The sequence below is a fragment of the Coccomyxa subellipsoidea genome (genome assembly GCF_000258705.1).
Source record: "Coccomyxa subellipsoidea C-169, whole genome shotgun sequence".
NCBI classification, from domain to species: domain Eukaryota; kingdom Viridiplantae; phylum Chlorophyta; class Trebouxiophyceae; family Coccomyxaceae; genus Coccomyxa; species Coccomyxa subellipsoidea.
The window spans coordinates 2,095,051-2,112,446 of NW_005178036.1; the positions used below are offsets into that span (position 1 = coordinate 2,095,051).

The 17,396-nt window shown below is 53.3% G+C and overlaps 2 protein-coding genes across 2 annotated transcripts; both read left to right on the forward strand.

The window, feature by feature from the left end:
- Positions 1-191: 191 nt before the first annotated feature.
- Positions 192-14,563, forward strand: COCSUDRAFT_63275 (ARM repeat-containing protein; the record flags this gene model as incomplete). Its single annotated transcript, XM_005648238.1, has 27 exons — positions 192-313; positions 712-962; positions 1,211-1,392; positions 1,951-2,163; positions 2,776-2,903; positions 3,278-3,431; positions 3,655-3,736; positions 3,912-4,078; positions 4,138-4,282; positions 4,605-4,747; positions 4,988-5,237; positions 5,458-5,691; positions 6,028-6,135; positions 6,492-6,634; positions 6,893-7,024; positions 7,248-7,423; positions 7,672-7,873; positions 8,231-8,360; positions 8,988-9,150; positions 9,489-9,614; positions 10,301-10,425; positions 11,157-11,323; positions 11,754-11,837; positions 12,019-12,153; positions 12,735-12,830; positions 13,321-13,642; positions 13,827-14,563. 27 exons carry the CDS (start codon positions 192-194, stop codon positions 14,561-14,563), a joined length of 4,917 nt encoding a protein of 1,638 aa, XP_005648295.1.
- Positions 14,564-15,303: 740 nt separating this feature from the next.
- On the forward strand, positions 15,304-16,018 carry COCSUDRAFT_63276 (hypothetical protein; the record flags this gene model as incomplete). The annotated part of the gene is made up of 2 exons (XM_005648239.1): positions 15,304-15,393; positions 15,827-16,018. 2 exons carry the CDS (start codon positions 15,304-15,306, stop codon positions 16,016-16,018), a joined length of 282 nt encoding a protein of 93 aa, XP_005648296.1.
- Between the last annotated feature and the right edge of the window lie 1,378 nt (positions 16,019-17,396).

Here is a 17,396-nt window from a genome sequence, read left to right on the forward strand (position 1 = left end):
AAGGCCCAAGAATTTGAAGCCTCCTCCCTCTACCGCATGCTCGCAGCCCAATTCTCACACACCATAAAACGGATAATGGCAACGGCTTGGAAGGGAGAGACACTACGAGTCACATAAATACGCCGAGAAGGCCATAGAAATCGCAAACATCCGTTGCAGGATTGGTTGAGTTAACAAAGCCAGAGGAAGTGATGACTGCAGAATTCAGCATCCCAGCAAAGCCAGAGGATCTGGCAGATGAAGATTGCGTCTTGGATGTGAAAATCAGCCGCTTGACAGCCGTGGAAAGCCTTGCTGCAGATGATGTGGAGGAGTTTGCTGAGGGTATATGAGCCTGCTCAACGCTCTTGACCACCATAAGACATTCAGGACCCTTTTTTCTCTTCTTATTTATGCTAAAGATGGCTGGACTTGAGGTTGGGGCACATTTACACTAAGCAAGTGAGCAACATCCTTTCTGTCAATTCTCGCAGGAGCTCTCTACGACATTTGCAATCAGGATGCCCTATGCATTGTAGAGCAAAACATTTTCGACAAGATATACTCTCTGACCAGGCGCGGTCCTTCTCCCGTCTCGAGCTGTGTGTCTCAAACTGTAAAACATCTTGTTATATAGAATGCCATATGCTTTTTACTGCCTGACCTAATGGCGTCAGGAGTGAACACATTTCACGTACTCCTATTGAAACACATCTTTACTTCTTTTGGCAGGGGTTTCAGCCATCTGAGCAGCATTGCACGCAAGCGGCTGGTGGATGGGCTGTGTTCAAACCTCTCTGTGCTGGGTCTGTCCATTGGGGCTCTGGTCTCTGTGCAAGAGCCGGATGATGCAGCAGAGCACGAGGCCGCTGCCACTTCGCACAGGAGTGCCCTGACAGCATATGTCTTCCTGCTCTCTTGGCTGGCAAGGCTGGCAGAAGATGAAGCCAAGGTAGCTGCCAGCACATCAGACTCGGCGGCAGGTAAGACAATGCGTGCTCTGAACTTCATTTTTTCTTTGCTCTTGAGATTGGTCAAAAGCGCGCATTGTAGCTCTGTCTTTGACTCCTACGATCTGCTGCGGAATCCATACTGCTCTCAGGCAATATTCTGACTCTAAAGAGCACGAAAGGGTGGCCAGGGCTGGTTTAAGGAGTATGCTGCTTGTACTTAACATGAGGGGGAGTGGCGTGCGGCACATGCCTGAAGGATGGGTGCTTTTCAAATGCAGGTGGCAAAGGCAGGGGCAGGAAGAAGGCAGCACCGGCGACGCATGCGATGCTGCAGTGGGACTGGGACGGGCAGCGGGACAAGATCGCGCGCTCTCTGGCCGTCATCGCAGACATCGACCTGTGGAAGCTCTTCCGCCCGCGGCCGCCCGACGAGCGGCTGCTGCAAACCTGGACCCAGTCTGTGCGTACCTTTCTGTACATGTCCTGAACATGGCACTTCGCTACGGCTGCAACACCCCAACATGCACCCACCCTTTCATGCACAATCTTCAGTGCAATATGCTAGGCCGATACAAAGGTGCTCCCTGGGATCAAAATGGCTGCCACAGTGATGCGGTAACGCAGCCGTAATATACTAGCACGGCCAACAATGCCGAGAAGCCAGCACCGTACTGCTGGGATCCAGTCAGTGCCAATATCTATGCCAAGTTTGTCCACAGGTCAGGGGGCTTCAGCCAAGAGAATGCATCAGTTATAGTCACAGCCGCTTGCACAGATGCTCCTGAGGGTAGCTTACTCATCTGCGGTGGGGGTCTTCCATTAAAATTTTATACACTTTATATCTTATAGGATTACTGACCCTTCGTCGACCCTAAACCCTAAATCCACCATTGCATTCCCCGTGAAAATTTGTTACTCTAAAGGCCCCTCTCCTAAACCCTAAAACCTAAATCCATATGCCCCAAATCCTAAGCTAAAGTGGGTGAAAAATAACGTCAAGGCGGTTGCGTGCCTGCAGGCGCAGCTGCTGCTGGAGAGCGCGGCGGCGATGAAGTCCAAGACTTCCAGGGACGGCGCGTTTGCGGTGCTGTCGGCCTGCGCGCTCAAGTACGGCCAGCTGGAGGCGGTGGCCGGCGCGGCCGTGGGGGCGCTCGCGCGCAACGAGCACATGGCGGCGGCGCTCGCTGAGCTTGCCGAGTACTCGCAGGCCAAGTATGACGATGCCCGCCTGGTGAGCCCCTCCCCAACTTCCAGTACACACAATATTCCAGAGCCCGGCTTTGCAAGGGTCCAGTGGATTGTGGCCTTCCCAAAAAAAAATTGTAGAAACCGATGTTTGGTAGTTGCAAGCACCAGCATGATTACAAGTGCGTTTAGGTTGGGACTTTGAGATATGGTCGTGACACAAGCCCCATGTGCGTACCACTCTTGTGGGCTTCTACTCGTTGACTGTGAGGCCTTGTCGATGCCACAAGTGGGAACTGGAGCCTTGCATCGGAAATGAAGCAGGCGATTGAGCCGGGAGCTGCTGCATTGCCCCTGCCTTGTATGGATGTTGGGAGTCTTCCCTGCCTCTCTATTGAAGAGCTGCCTTCACATGTCAGGGGGCATGGTGTGTGTTGGAGTCAAGTGGGACGTGTTCTAGTAAAGAAGCCTCTTCGAGTAAAATGACCAGGTTCTAAGCTGCAGGATTGGAGCCCAACAAGCAATAAATGTGTGTCAGTGGAGGTGGGGTTAGAAAGACCATCCTGCAGCAGAGGAAAGCAGACATGCCTAGTTCTGTGCACTTGGATTCCCGCATGCAGGCAAAAAGGGGAATGAAAGGTTTTGTGCTGGGGACCAGGGAGTTGAGATGTTGGCGGAGGTGGCGGCTGTTAGCCCGCAGGAGTACGAGCGCCAGCAGAAGGACGATCTGGCCAGCAGCGGCGGCGTGCGCAACACCGCCAGATTCGTGGAGGCCCTTGCTGACAGGTACTCGCTGTCCCATTGGTTCTTGGCAGAGCACCATTAATGCACCGTTCTGTGGTTAGTGTCAATGGACCGCCGATGGGCCGGCCGTCTGTGTGCACAGTTACACAATGTATTCGCTGCTGTTCTGTGCAAGCGGCGCGTAGCTCGCACGGTAAACTGCTACTTCTCATCAGCAGGGGCTGAGGGACTCAGGAGTGCTATGATCTCTCCCTGCACCGTTTGCTGGCTGCTGCCGGCGGCCATAGGTGGTGGGGATATCAAAGTACAGAAGTGTAAATAAGTACAGTAATAATAGTGAATTCCATAAAAAATTAAAGTGACAGCACTTTATCAGATTGACTTCCCTAGTGATTGCGAGCGCCATGTGCTGGCAGGTGCCCGCAGCTGGTGGCGGCCAACGTGTCGATGCTGATGGGCCACTTGGGCGGCAAGGCCTACTCGCTGCGCTCCAGCATCGTCACCGCCCTGGGCCACCTCGTTCACAGGGCCTTCGAGCGCGTGCCCGGAGAAGAAGCCGACGCGCAAGGCGTGCCCCATGCAGTATCACACTACTTTGCACATGACCGGTGCAGATCGTGCTGTTTGATGACTGCAACGCTGTTTGTGCAAGGCAGCCCTCCACTGCCACAGTCCTTTGCATATAATCGGTGCAGATTGTGCTGTTGCGATGACTGCAACGCTGTTTGTGCAAGGCCTGCCCGCACCTTTGCCCCAGCTGCTGCCTGATCAGCAGCACTGGCTTGTGTCACAGCGGCAGAGCTGCTCATGCTTGCTGGTGAAGAAGAGTCAAAATGCGCAACAGAAGGTCTTCAGAGATCAGCCACAGCAAATTGGTCTGCTGCAGTTCTCAGCTCTGCAACGCGTACTTCCTCAGTCCCTCTTCTTGTCAATGCAGAAGGCATCCTTGGATTTCCATCTGCTGAGGTAAACAGAATTTCATGTGGATCTCCCTGCATGAGATGGCAGGAAGTCACAGGAGCTAAAGGGTGATGTCTTCACTGCGATCAGGGGCGCGCGCGCGGCTGCGGAGCAAGCACGCGGTGCTGGCGACGCTGCTGGAGCGGGTGAGGGATGGCAACGCATACACGCGCGCGCGCACGCTGCAGACCTGGGCGCACCTCGCCGAGCTGGCCTGCATCCCCCTCGGCCACTGGGTCACCGTCACCAACATCTCCGTTGGTGAACACCTTTAAACACCCCCTTAAACACCCCTTAATTACCGCGCACGCTGCAGATATGGGCGCACCTCTCCTGCATCCCCCTCGGCCACTGGGTCACTGTTACCAACCTCGCCGTTGGTAAGCACCTTAAATACCCCTTTATTACCAAGCACGCTGCAGACCTGGGCCACAGGGTCACCGTCACCAACCCCGCCGGTGGTGCGCCCCTTGAAAATGCACCCAGATCATGTCGACCTGCTTCAGTGCCAGTCATAGCGCTTGCAGAAGCATCCTGACGGCCGGGGCCTCATGCGGATGAGAAACCACAATTGCCATGCTCGACAGAGCGCTTGAAGTACTGTGCGCAAGGATGGCCCTCACAGAGATTGCTTGTTGCAAAGTTGTCCGCCAGCAGCTATTTAGAAAGTATGCTACCTGTCATAAGACCTCATAAGACCTTCACCCTCAGGATGGAGCGACATGCTGGCTCAGACTGGTGTTCCATCTGTGTTGCACTCAGAGTGGCTTCGTGAATTTCTAGGCCGGCTGGAGGACAAGTCATCCATCGTGAGGCGTGCGGCGCTGCAGCTGCTGACGGCACTGCTGCTGTACAACCCCTTTGGCGCGCAGCTGCCCGAGACCTGCTTCGCTGCCTCCCTGGCAGAGTACCAGGCCAAGCTGCAGGTGATCTTGTGCTCGCCTTAGTTCTTAGCTAGCAAAGCTTTTACTGGGCCACTTGTGAGAACTTAAAGAAAGCAATGCACCCTCTAAAGCTCTGAGCTGGAGCCAGTGCTGGCGCTTGGTAGACTCGCATCAAAGCAATGCAAATTGTGTAGCCCTGAGCTACTGCCATGTTGCCCCTGTGCTAGTATCGATATCAGGAGTATTGATGGTTGAGGTGTTGTGCATGATGGATGCCTGCAGGAATTGAACCCACAGCCAGAGAAGGCGCCAGAGGACGCCGACTTTGAGGATGCCGGCAAGCAACCTGCGGAGGAAGCTGCCCCGATGGAAGAGGATGCTGCCTCCGGAGATGACGTGGCAGCTGAAGGGGAGCCACCTGCAGAGCCCGCACCAGAAGAGGCCGAGGCTGACACAGAAGGAGATGACCCCATCCCAGAAGAGCCTGCTGTCCCAGAGATGCGCCTGGCAGATGCCCAGAACGGCGATCCAGGTGGAATTAACTGCACCATTTCATTCACACTGAGGACGAAATGCAAGGCAGGGAAATTGTTGCTAGTGCTAAGGGGTGACATTGCCATTGCCGGAGTCCAATGCAAATGGGCATCCCTTGCAAAGTCACTGACTTATTCTGATCATAGGGCGAGCCGTCCTCATTTATGCTATTTGATAAATGGGGGAGTAAGCTGATGAGTCATCATTGTGGCATGCAGTGGGAGGGAACGTCACCCAGATGCGCGCCCTGGTAGCTTCCCTGGAAGCTGCGCTGGCCTTCGTCCGCGCGCTGGCGGGGGCGGTGCCGGTGCTGACTCAGCTCCTGGCCAGCTCCACCGTCTCGGACGTGCACGACGCCATCGGGTTACTGATCTCCTACTCCAAATTTGGCATCGACGGCGCCCCGGCTGCCCTGCGCAAGATGCTGCCCCTCGTCTTCTCCCTGGACCAGGGTGGGTAATATGTTGAGAACACAACATGCTCGTTGCGAAGGTCGCTTGTCTCAAATAGGAATGTCAGAACAAGTTCCATTGCGTATACTAGACTGCATGTGAACAACATACCCCCAGCTGTGCACTCTGCGAAACTGCACGGCATGTGCTCATTTTGCAATCACATGGATGCTCCTGCTTACGTGCATGGGTAAGTCATCCCTCATTGTTTGCATGCATGGCCCCGGCTGGCTGGGGGCGCCATGAACAGTGAGCACCAGTCCCATGGTATATCGACTGTGGCGAGTCCATCAAGGGGTAGTATGATATCCTGTATGATGCTTTGCATGCGCGCAGCCATCAAGGACGCTGTCATCAGCGCAGTGGAGGAGCTGTACATCAGCAACCGGCCGCCCCAGGAAGCAGCACAGTGCCTCATCGACCTCACGCATGGCTCCAACCTGGGTGAGTCACCCGCCATGAGCTGGCAAGCATGCATGACATGCGTAGTTTGAGACCGTGTTGACATGATCAGGGCACGTCTTCCATGGGGGTCCTGCATGGGTTTTGTCAAACGTGCCAATTCTATGCCCACACTGTTTTTTTCCTGATACATGCTCTTTCTGCCGAGAGGCGAGGTGGGTCTACAGACAAGCTGCAGGTAAAGGCTGCCACAATTGCCCTAATTGCGTCGGACTCGCCAGATCCGAGCAAGACCCAGCCGACTGTGAGCACGATGCTCTGTAATTACACCGACCACGCCAGCAGGGGCGGTATCACGCATAATATGCACCCTTTGAAGAATTTCAGATGCATCACAGGTGAGCTGAGTGCTCTGGAGGACCTTGTGGCGCACCTGATCAGGCACCAGCCTCAGCCGCTGCTCAAGCCCATCACGCTGCGCGCGCTCTGGTGGCTCTGCCAACAAGCACACCGAGCTGCCTCTGCCCCGCCAAACGACGAGGTGGGCAGCCTCTATCTTGCCTGCAGTGCAATGAGGTTACAGCACTTCCTTAAGCTGCCAACAAGCGCGCAGCTGCACCCGCACTTGGTACCTGTGTCTTGCATGCAATGCAACAAATTTGATTTTGTTGGTCCTCTCCTTTTCGTAGCCACGACCCTGAGATCGCACACACGAGGCATGCTATCCGAACACGCACAGCCAGGTGCACAGAGCACTGGAGCATTCCCTCACGATGAAGTGTGCGTGTGGGATGTTCAGGCGGCCCAGGATGGCGCAGCGGAGGCCGGCAGAGACAATGTTCAAGAGGTACGCGGAGCACTGCTGCTAATCAGCATGGCCGCCGCCGTACAGCCGGACATCGTCGCAGACAACCTCGACACCCTTCTGCAGGTCTGCTACTCTTTACAATTCGGATTTTGTCGCCAACCTCCCACATGAATATGATGTACTCATGCTCACTCCAAGAGGTTCTTCAGCTGGTCAGATGGTGTGACATTGTATTGACTTGATATTTGCTTGCGGTTGACAAATTGCATGTGAAGCAACAGTGGTACTCGAGGGATTTATCTGCATCCGCTGATGACTGGATCTTATTCCGAGCACATGCGCGCAGGTGGGCTTCAGCCAGCGCCGGCCGGATCCGCTGTCGGCGCGCAGTGCGTGCATTGCTCTGCGCCACCTGGCGACGTCCAGTCAGCGCCCGGACGAGGAGCGGCTGCGGCCGGCCTACGCGGCCCTCGCCGCCGCCATCGTCGGCCCGGGTTCGGGGGACCCCGCGGACGATGGCTGGTAGCTTTCTCGACTTGTCCAGACTCTTGGCAATCCAGAATCACAATACATGAGACCGGAAGCAAATGTGCCGATCTCTTAATTTAAATTGTCTCTACATCTCATGTGCGTACAAATGTAGTGTATAATTGCCCTTTCTTTCTTAAAATGGTGCAGAGATACACATGAAGTGTCAGGTGCTTCTTCCCTCAGGTGTTGGCGGATCAGTCGCAATTATGTAACCAAAATTGTATCTTGCATCGTCATAGGTACACCGTGGCAGAGGCGGCCGTCACGGCGATCTACGCGCTGCACCCGCAGCCGGCCGCACTCTGCGAAGCCGCGCTGCGCCGATTGGCGGCCGACGCGCTGTCGCCGGCCACAGCCGTCGGCGCCACCGCGGCGAGCGAGGAGGCCGGTGGATGCGTCAGCGCCCTGGCCCTCTCCCACTTCTTCTTCGTGCTGGGCCAGGTGCGCCAGAAAATATGTGGCCCTTGAGAATGTTGAGAAGCAAAGGTTGGGTGATGCAGAAAAGACTGACCAGAGAAATGACTTTTGGTGATCGGTGCCTGAATTAGCTGCGTCTTTATTACCTATGGGCGGTCACTATTTCCCTGTCTCCTGCTTGTTTCTTTCTGATGCAAATGGGCGTCTCCACATTGCTGCGCAAAGGTTGCTTCAGGGAGTAGCAGGAAAGGCTGAGATGTGTAATTTCTGAGTATGGTGCAGGCGGCGTTGGGTGAACAAACTAACTCGAAGATGTCCGCATTCCAACTTGTACATTTTGGACGGCACGTGAGTATCATTGAGTCTGCTGCTATCGTGCAGGTGGCTCTGCAGCATCTGGTGTACGTGGAGCAGACGGCCAAGCAGATCCGGAGGGAGGTGGCCGCCAAGGAGAAAGCAATCGCCGAGGCCCGCTCTGAGCGCCTGGCTGCCGGCGAAGCCCCGTCCCAAGGTCCGGTCCTTAGAACATGCAAGATGCCCACCTTCAATCCATGTTCCCTAGACGGACTCCCGCAAATCCAGTTCAGGCAGAATGTTTTGCGTCGGCCGTTGTCAGCACCATATTTCCCGCACGATATAATTGTTCAGAGTCCGAGTGAGACCTGAGGAACTGGATTGAAGAAGGTAGCTTCGAAGTCTCATATCAACAATCTTGAATCATGCATGACCGGTTTAGCGCGCATGCCAGGCCAGCAAACTGCAATCAATGTAAGCTCTTGCTGAATGTCCATTTGGGCACGTTGCTGATGGATGCGTTGCTGCAGTGGCCCGGACAGTACTGCCCAATTCAGTGAGGCATTGCTTGTGTCTGGCGAGTCCATGAATGGGTAGTAATTGTGGCAGCCTTTGCTGGCAGCTTGTCTGCAGACGCTCCTTGCCTTCATTGGCAGCCAGGGCGCCTAATTCTATACAATTACCGTACAACTATTGTATAGAAACCTTAAGTACTGCACGCAGAGAGCGCGGCGGAGGATGACATAGCGGAGGATGCCTTATCTGTACCTTGCACCTCGCCTTCAGTGGCAGGAAGCGCGTGTCACAATACGAATATTACTAATATGAGTCATAATTCATGCAGAGAGCTCGGCGGAGGATGACATAGCGGAGCAGCTGGGAGTGGGAGGCGCGGCCGAGGACGCTGAGCTGGACCGGCTGAAGGACTGCGCCGAGGCCGACATCCTGGCGCGTGCCAACCTCGTCGGCCGATTCGCTCCCCTTGTCGCAGAGTTCTGCGTGCGCAGGTGCGGCTAAACTTTTACAACCCAAACCTGAAGCCGAGCATGTTGATTAGTAGTGTGAGGGTCCCTGCAGTGTCTTTACAGGGTGCTTGTTGTGCACTGCATTATTTTGCATGTCCTGCAGAAGTGATCTTGGCACCGAAGATGTTCTTGTTGTTGTTTTTGTTGTTGTGAGAGTCACCAAACACGTTTGGGCTTGCCATGTCTTCCCTGTGTGCTGCATTGCTGCACGGTGCCTCAGGGCGCCATTTAAGCATCAGGAACTCCTCTCTTGGAATTAGTCGCCCAATCTTCAAGAGGTGCAGTGTGGAGGGGCTCAATGGAAGTGTGGTGTGGTGAAGGAACCTGCGCTCGGCGCACCCTGTGCTGCGCGCATCGGCCCTGCTGGCGCTGACTAAGCTCATGTGCCTGGACGCGTCCTTCTGCGACAAGAACCTGCAGCTGCTCTTCACCCTGCTGCAGAACAGGTATTTCTGACAGGTTCAGCAGGGGTCGGGGGGTCCAAGGAGACCCCCCCGCCCCCACACCACCATTTCAAAACTTGCAGTCTCACACATTTCCTTTCTGTTACCCCGACCAAGTTCTGCTTCCCAGATGTTTGAGCCAGACTCACTGCAGTCCAAGATTCTGCCATGATGTAACCTTTGGCGGGCATTTTTCACGCCTGTCCAACACACGATATGCTCTGCTTGGAACTGCCATCACAGCAACGCCCTGAATCCAGGCAACCTTTCTGAATGGCAGCTCCATAAGCAGGAAAGTTTTCCGCACTTTTGGATAGGGAGCATGCATATGAAATGAATGCAGCTCCGAGCAGCATAAAAATATGGCGACTGCAAAATGCCGCCCTCACAAACAGCTGTCTTGACCGAGGAAGCTCCTTTTTTAACCCTGGATATGCAACATGGGGGATTGCAATTTTTGATGGCTGTGGGGCACTGCAGGAAGATAGATAGATACTTGATAGCTATATAGGAATATCATAGATCCTTGATATATAGACCGCCTTGGCAGGAACTCCCTTCCTGGACAGCAAAGCAAGAGGAACCAAGCGGGGTATGATATGTGCAGGAAGATAATGACCGCCTAGGCAGGAAACGCTTTCCTGGACAGCAGAGGAAGAGGAAAAATATTGGAATTGTGATTCATGCAGGGAGATTGAGGCGGGGGAGCGAAGCAATCTGATCATAGCGCTGGGGGATTTGACCTTCCGGTTCCCCAACCTGCTGGAGCCCTGGACCGCCCACATCTACCAGCCCCTCTCCGACCCCGACACAGGTCCGTATATTTTTCCTCCCTTCCTATAGGGGTAATCAATAGAACAACCCGTGATTAGGGCTCAGGGTCGAAAAGAAAATAAAAACATACATAAAAAAAATAAAACAAAGAAAATGAAAAAATGAAAAAATGATAAAACCCCTCGTTGTTCTATTGATAACCCCTACTGTACCCCAAGCTCACATTTTAGCTGATTCCTGAGGTGGCGCATCCCTGTTGCGTAAATTTTGTTGGCCGGACCTTCCGTACAGTGTTTTACCAGAGAGCTCCGCTGCGAGCATGCTGCACGGCATACAATGGAGGGCAGCTGTGGCATTGCAGCACATGGAGCTTGGCTCAGCATGCTGCAGAGCAGATGCTGACAGGGAGCTCGTGTGCATGGTAACAGGCAATCTTGGATTGTGTGAATGCATGAATGACTAATGGAGTGCTTAAAATGTACAGGCATTATCACATGCGCAAGCCTGACAGGAAGGTGTGTGTGATGCACACAGTCACTCAATTGAACTGAGGATGCAGGGACGGCTGCTGGTGCTATAAAATATTGATCCCTTGTCAGCTTCAGGTCTGTACCGCAAGTATAAACTTTTTGATGCGGTGCAGACCTGAATCTGACAAGGGAGGTCTGCGTGATGCACACAGGCACTCCACTGAATTGAGGATGTAGGCACAGGCTCTTCACATGGTGCAGAATTGAAGCTCACAAGGGAGATCTGTGTATGACAATGCAGGAATGCGGCGCAATTGTCTGATGGTGCTGTCACACCTCATCCTCAACGACATGATGAAGGTGAAGGGCCACATCGCGCGACTGGCACTTTGCCTCCAGGATGATGATCCGCGCGTGGCCGGCCTTGCCCAAGTCTTCTTCCACGAACTCTCCCAGAAAGCCTCCAAGGTGAGCACACAATTTACTGTAGTAGTCATTCTGAAACCCGCAATAAATAATACTTTCTGTCCAAAAAGGGTTTCAGAATGACTACTACGGTATGTCTGCGGTCATGAAACATGCAAATCTGCATTGAATCGATTGATGGCCTCCAGCTTGGGCAACCAATGGATGTCTGCCTTCTTTGAATCAAATGAAGGGCTCTAAGTGGATCCAATAAAGCAGCCCACATCAAGGGCACGCAATGCGTGAACGGATCAAGACATCCTCTGTACTTCAATATTGTCTTGCGTGGCAAACAGATAGAGGGATAAAAAAGGGCTGGTACATGTTGGCTACTTCATGCGTTCAAGTTGCCTGTTTGTAAGGGAATAGAAGGAATGCAAGGTCTTTCAGCAGTTTTTGAGAGCATGACTGAGGATCTGAGCGGCTTGTGCAGAGCTCCAATCCCATCTACAACCTGCTGCCAGACATCCTGTCCAGCCTCAGTGCCGAGCCGGGCCTGCCGCCAGCTCACTTCCAGGTCAGCATCTTTTGAATCACATTACACATGTGTTGCGTCCGCCTGAGTTCAATCTAGCACTCCACGGTGGCACCTTGATAATTAACAAATAATGACGAGGCATTCAAAGCAGCACAAGCCCCCCTAAAAGATCACACTTCTCGACAGTCTCTTCGATTGAAACTTTGTGTGTGTGGGGCAGGCCATAATGAAGACGCTGCTGGGCTATATCGGCAAGGAGAAGCATGCAGACAGCCTGGTTGAGAAGCTCATGCTGCGATTTGAGGCTGCCACCGAAGCCGCGCAGTGGCGCAACCTCGCCTTCTGCCTGACGCAGGTGCGACATACCATAGTCAGCACCATAATTCCCGCACCCCTCAAAATGCGTGAAGTATCCGGACCTGTTTTAAAGAGTCTTTCTTTCCTTGGAATGATGTTTCATCATCACCTATAGGTCGGGCTCAGCGAGAGCTTCCAATACTGGTCTCAAAATTGTCATGGGGTTTATATTTTGCATATCAGGGTCCTAAATCTCGACCCTTTTTAAAGGAAAAACAATAATTTTATGCGGGAAATGTGGTGCTGACTTCGGTTTTGTATCTAGATCTCCATTTACTGGGTGAGGGTAATGCAGTAAATTGTCTGTAATCTAGGTGATGAAATATTCAGGCCTATCTTTGTGACTTCGCCTTGCCTATCAGGTGCGTTCGTGTTTGGCAGGTCACGCTGGCACCGTGAGGTCCAGAACCTTACACAGGAGTACCCGTTGCTCCTGGGATCCCCAATGTTTCGCAAAAAGGAAGAGGATGGAGATGCTTTTTAGTAGCAGTGTCCAGCATGTGGCATGGGGGCACTTGGCCATGGTTGGAGCATGGGGAATTTGATATGAAGCTGATGTGGCATGTGGGTGGTGTGCAGCTGAACTTCACGGAGAAGGGCCTGCGCAAGATGATGGAGATGGGCAAGAGCATCCGCCAGTCGTTGGCCTGCGAGGAAGTGCTGGACACCTTCAAGGTGTGCTCCTGACACCGTATTGACCATAGGTGCACCATACGGATTCGGCCATTCGGCATACGGTGTATATTCGGTCGTATATTCGGTGTTTTGGGCCAAAATAGGCCGCTTTTGACCGTATTCCGTATATTTTAATACCGTATGACCGTATATTCGGCCGTATATACGGTCCCCAAAAAGTGTTCTGACCGAATGGTGCAACTATGGTATTGACAGATGCTCTCTGCTGAACACAATTTTGCAACCCCTGCTGACCTTTGTCGCCAGCCTTGATTTTGCCTGCTCAAGAGGGGCTTCTAGGCGCTTGATTGCACAATGTTGTCCTGCCTCATCTACAGTATTCGGACTGACACTGCATAGAAACACTTCATTTCAGGCACGCCAAACAAACACAGTGAGGTACTAGAGGATGTGTCTTCAAAATTTCCTGTTCTGCCTTCTGGTAAGCCATCATGATGCAGCCTGAAGTGTGCGCCAACGGCTGCTGCAGGCGATCTTTGCAAAGGCGCGCAAGCTGCCGAAGCAGACTCCGGAGCTGAAGACGGACTTGGAGGCCTTCGAGGCAAAGCTGGACGCCGACGCTGCCGAGGTCGCCGCGGAGGAGGCAGCCGCCGCGGCCGCGCGCTCGCAGGCGGCCGGCCCCCGCGCCGCCGAGCCGGCCAAGGCGGCTTCACCGGCGGAAGAGGCCGGGGCCGCACCAGCCGATGAGGGGCCCGGGCAAGATGATGAGGAGCTTGCCGCGGAGGAGGCAGCCGCGCCCCTGCTTGGAGACGCAGCGGACGCGCCAATCACTCAGCCGCCTGACGATGAAGGTGAGACAGGAATTGAAGCCATGGCTAGAATACAGTACCATCATTGCCTGTGATGCTGCTGGATTGTGGTGCATGAAGGATTTGAGATTGCAGACTACATTACTTGTTTTGTGTGTCTGGGGAAAGAGATGAAGGACCCTTTTGAAGGAGTTGCATGCTGAGGAGGCATGCTGTTGTGATGCAGCTGTGGCAGAACTGGGCGATGTGCTGGCCACCCTGGCACTGGACAAGCAGCCCGTCTCTGAGCCGCCAGCCGAGGCAGGCGGCGCACCCATCCCTCCGGCCGACCAGGCTGCAGATGCCAACGTCGATGTCGATGCCGCAGCGGCTGTCAGCGACGAGCTCGCGCGCCTTGCGTTGGCGCAGCCGCCGGTCCAGGCCGCCGAGCCAACCGCACCCGCCCCGCAGCCAGCACAGACAGCTGCAGCTGACCCTCTGAGCAGGGAGCGCACCACTGGCGGGCTTGGTGATTTATTGGCGCCGCAGGAGCCTGCGGCCGTCCATGCTGGAAGGCAGCGGCCAGTGCGGCAGAGCAGGCCGTCTGCGGCGCAGGATGCCACCGCGGCGCCTGCGGCCGGCCCGGCCGGCCGCCGCCGCTCCGGCCGCCTGAGCGCCGCGGCGGACCAGGAGAACCGCCACAGCGCCGATGCCGTGGCGGCCGCCGGTGCGGCCACGGTGAAGGCAGAGCGGCGCAGCTTTGGAGCTGCGGTCCAGGAAGCTTCACCAAAGCCGGAGGTCGCTGAGGCTCCAGCAAAGGGTGCGGCGGCCAAGCGCGTGGCGGCGATGCGGCAGTTCTGGGAGGCGACGGCGCAGAAGGAGGGACGCCCCCGCGCTGGCGCCCAGGGCCTGCCCCACAAGACCCGCGGGCAGGCGCCCCTGGCGACAGCCAGCTCCGTGCAAGACTGGAGCGATGACGACTGACTTGCCAGCCCTTGACATTGAGCCCCTGGCGTGATGTGCGACAATTATGTATCTGTCAGAAGGTCAGCTGAGAGTGTCAGCTGAGACCCTTGCAAAGCTATCGATGTTAACGTTTTTAAGACATACATGGATTGCAACCTGCAGCATCAAATCTTCTCATATGGTACAGTAAAGTATAAATGAGCTCTTGAAATCAGTAGATGAGACGGAATGAAATGCGCAACAACACATGTAAGATTCTGAGTTGAGGATACTCACCTGAGAAGCTGCGGGAAGCTGCAGGTCCACCTCTGCAATTTAATCTGTGGATCACTTTGCAACATTAAAGCTACTATGATCACGTGATATTTTGCGCACGAACCAAAGTGCGAACATCGTGTTGTCGATGAGATGTGGACGATTTAGATTGAGCATCCTGAAACTTGGTGATCTGGATGCAGCTTTGATATTGGAAGGGGCCGCGCATGCTCAGTGACGAAGACTCAGATAATTTTACTGGATCAATTGGAAGTGTAAACTGGTGCAAATGATCAGAAGTCCAGGTACAATGGATTTTCAACATTCCATTCTGCCCTGCACCTGACCTCAAGGATCAGCATCGTCTTTGTTACAATGAGCCCAATGAGAATGTAGAAAAGCTTTTTGAATATTAGAACAAAAGTTGATGCCTGATCATGTCCCATTTCGACCATCTGCAGGCTGTCTGAAGCACTTGTTTAGGTGAGATGCAGGAGTGCACGATGAGTGATACCAGGATAGCAACGAATGTTGCAGCAGCCAGGACGGACGACGAGCTACGCTCATTGCTGCTGAAAGGAAAGGACAAGACGGTACAAGCCCTGTCTTGCTTTATAAGACCTGTATCTGATGACAAGCTTCAGAAGAGCTGCAGGCTTTTAGGTCCTTTACTTCGCAGGTGATTGTAAATTACGGCGCATCATGGTGTCTTCACTGCCATGAGCTCTTCCCAGAGTTCTATAGACTCGCTCACCAGGTGGAGCCCTACACATACCATGTTATCTCACTGAATCTACCAAGCCTCCTCCTTGTCAACACATGTTCTGCACATGAGTCCAGAAGCAGCCTGGAGCATACTGGCTATATATTTAGTCGTCAGGTGCAAGAAACCACCAAGGCTCTGTTCGCAGCACCATTGCATTTCTTGGTGCAAGGCCCCACGAGCGGATGCTCTGGCCAGGGTGGCAGCAGCACACTGCTAATAGTTTTACATGCTGGAAACATATTCGAATTTTGTGTCTGCAGCACCCGGAGCACAAGTATGTGGTGGCACAAGTGGACTCCATGAAGGATGCCCTGCAGGGCATACGCTACACGCCCACATTTGCGGTGTATAGGAAGGGGCGCAAGGTAGATCAGTTCTTTGGGCCGTCGCCGCAGCAGCTGCGCGATCGAGTGTGGCTGCAATCTGATGATCCACGCTGCGGCAGCGTGTGACAAAATGTTTGGGCTACTGATGCCGTCCTGGTCCCGATGTTGAGCACCTGTGTGTGTTTGGAGGGCTGCAGAGCCATTGGCCTTGCCAGTGGGCCTGCCATTTGCAGAGCCTGTGATATGATCATTGCTCAAGGTCACATGATTTGCAGGTTAGAAGAAGTTCCCTGACTTGGTTGGCATAAGGACTCTTCTTGCAAGGATGGCGTTGGAGTTTTTGGCCCACAGGACCGCACATCTATTTGATACTGTACCAGGATGTGACCAATATTTTGTCTCTCTTCAGCCTCTGTGCACTGCAAGGAATAATTATTCATTACATAATGTATAAGTTATGTAACACACCATACAGGGTGTGTCATTGACAGATGTTGCTCATCAACATGGCCATGGCCACCGCAGCTGATACAAGGTCCTTTCCACTTGGAATTTTTAGGTGGTGGGCACATGTCACAGACCAGATCTAGTCTACAGATATCTCTATTGAGGGGTACTCCCAGTGCATGCCACAGCTGTTGGAATACACAGCTGTCACCAGTACAGTCCAGTCACATACCCAGTCAACAGTCTAGTCAGCAGTGATCCAAAAGGTTTTCTTTGGACAGAGGTTGACGAGAGGATTACGAGAGCCAGAGCATATAGTCCAGTGTGGTCCAGTCAGAAGACCACAACCACCCAGCCTTGACTGTCAAGTGACAGTGTTCTGTAATAGCACATGCCGAAGATGTACACGTCTCTGTTTCTCTTCTCTTCTTCTCTGTATGCATGCGTGCGTGTGAGGTTGCAGGACAATGCATAGATGCTAGGAAATAACACTCAAACGAAATTCATCGGATCAAATTTCACCGATGGAGGAGTCAAGTTGAGCTTTGCAGCGGTTGGGATGAGGATGCATCACATGAAGGCCACAGTCTTACTTCTAATGTTGCAGATTTGCATGAAATGTTGGCATGGTATTTCTAGAGGATGAAGGCCAATTGGAAAAAGAGTGCGTGTGTTTTAATTCATAAAATATTGTAGTATATTTTCAATTTTAGGGTCAGTATCTTCTTCTTCTTTTGCTAACATCACTGAAGAGCGCTATAATGGAAGCAAAGGCACGTATTTGCATAGCGAGATATCTAGCGTTTGATGAAACACACAATTACACACTGACAAATTACAGCAGCATTACGGCTTCTGAAAAGAAAAATCTACGATGAGCATCATTTGTATGACTAGGAGTATCTTTGCATGCAAAAAACATAGCCTCACTTTGGAGTCTACAGGTCACTGCCACCTCACAAAGTGCAGAGCTGCAGCTACTAACTGCAATTAATGCAAAGAACTAGCTGCCAGTCCTACACAGTATCATCTGCAGTGGTTTCCTGTGTCATGCACC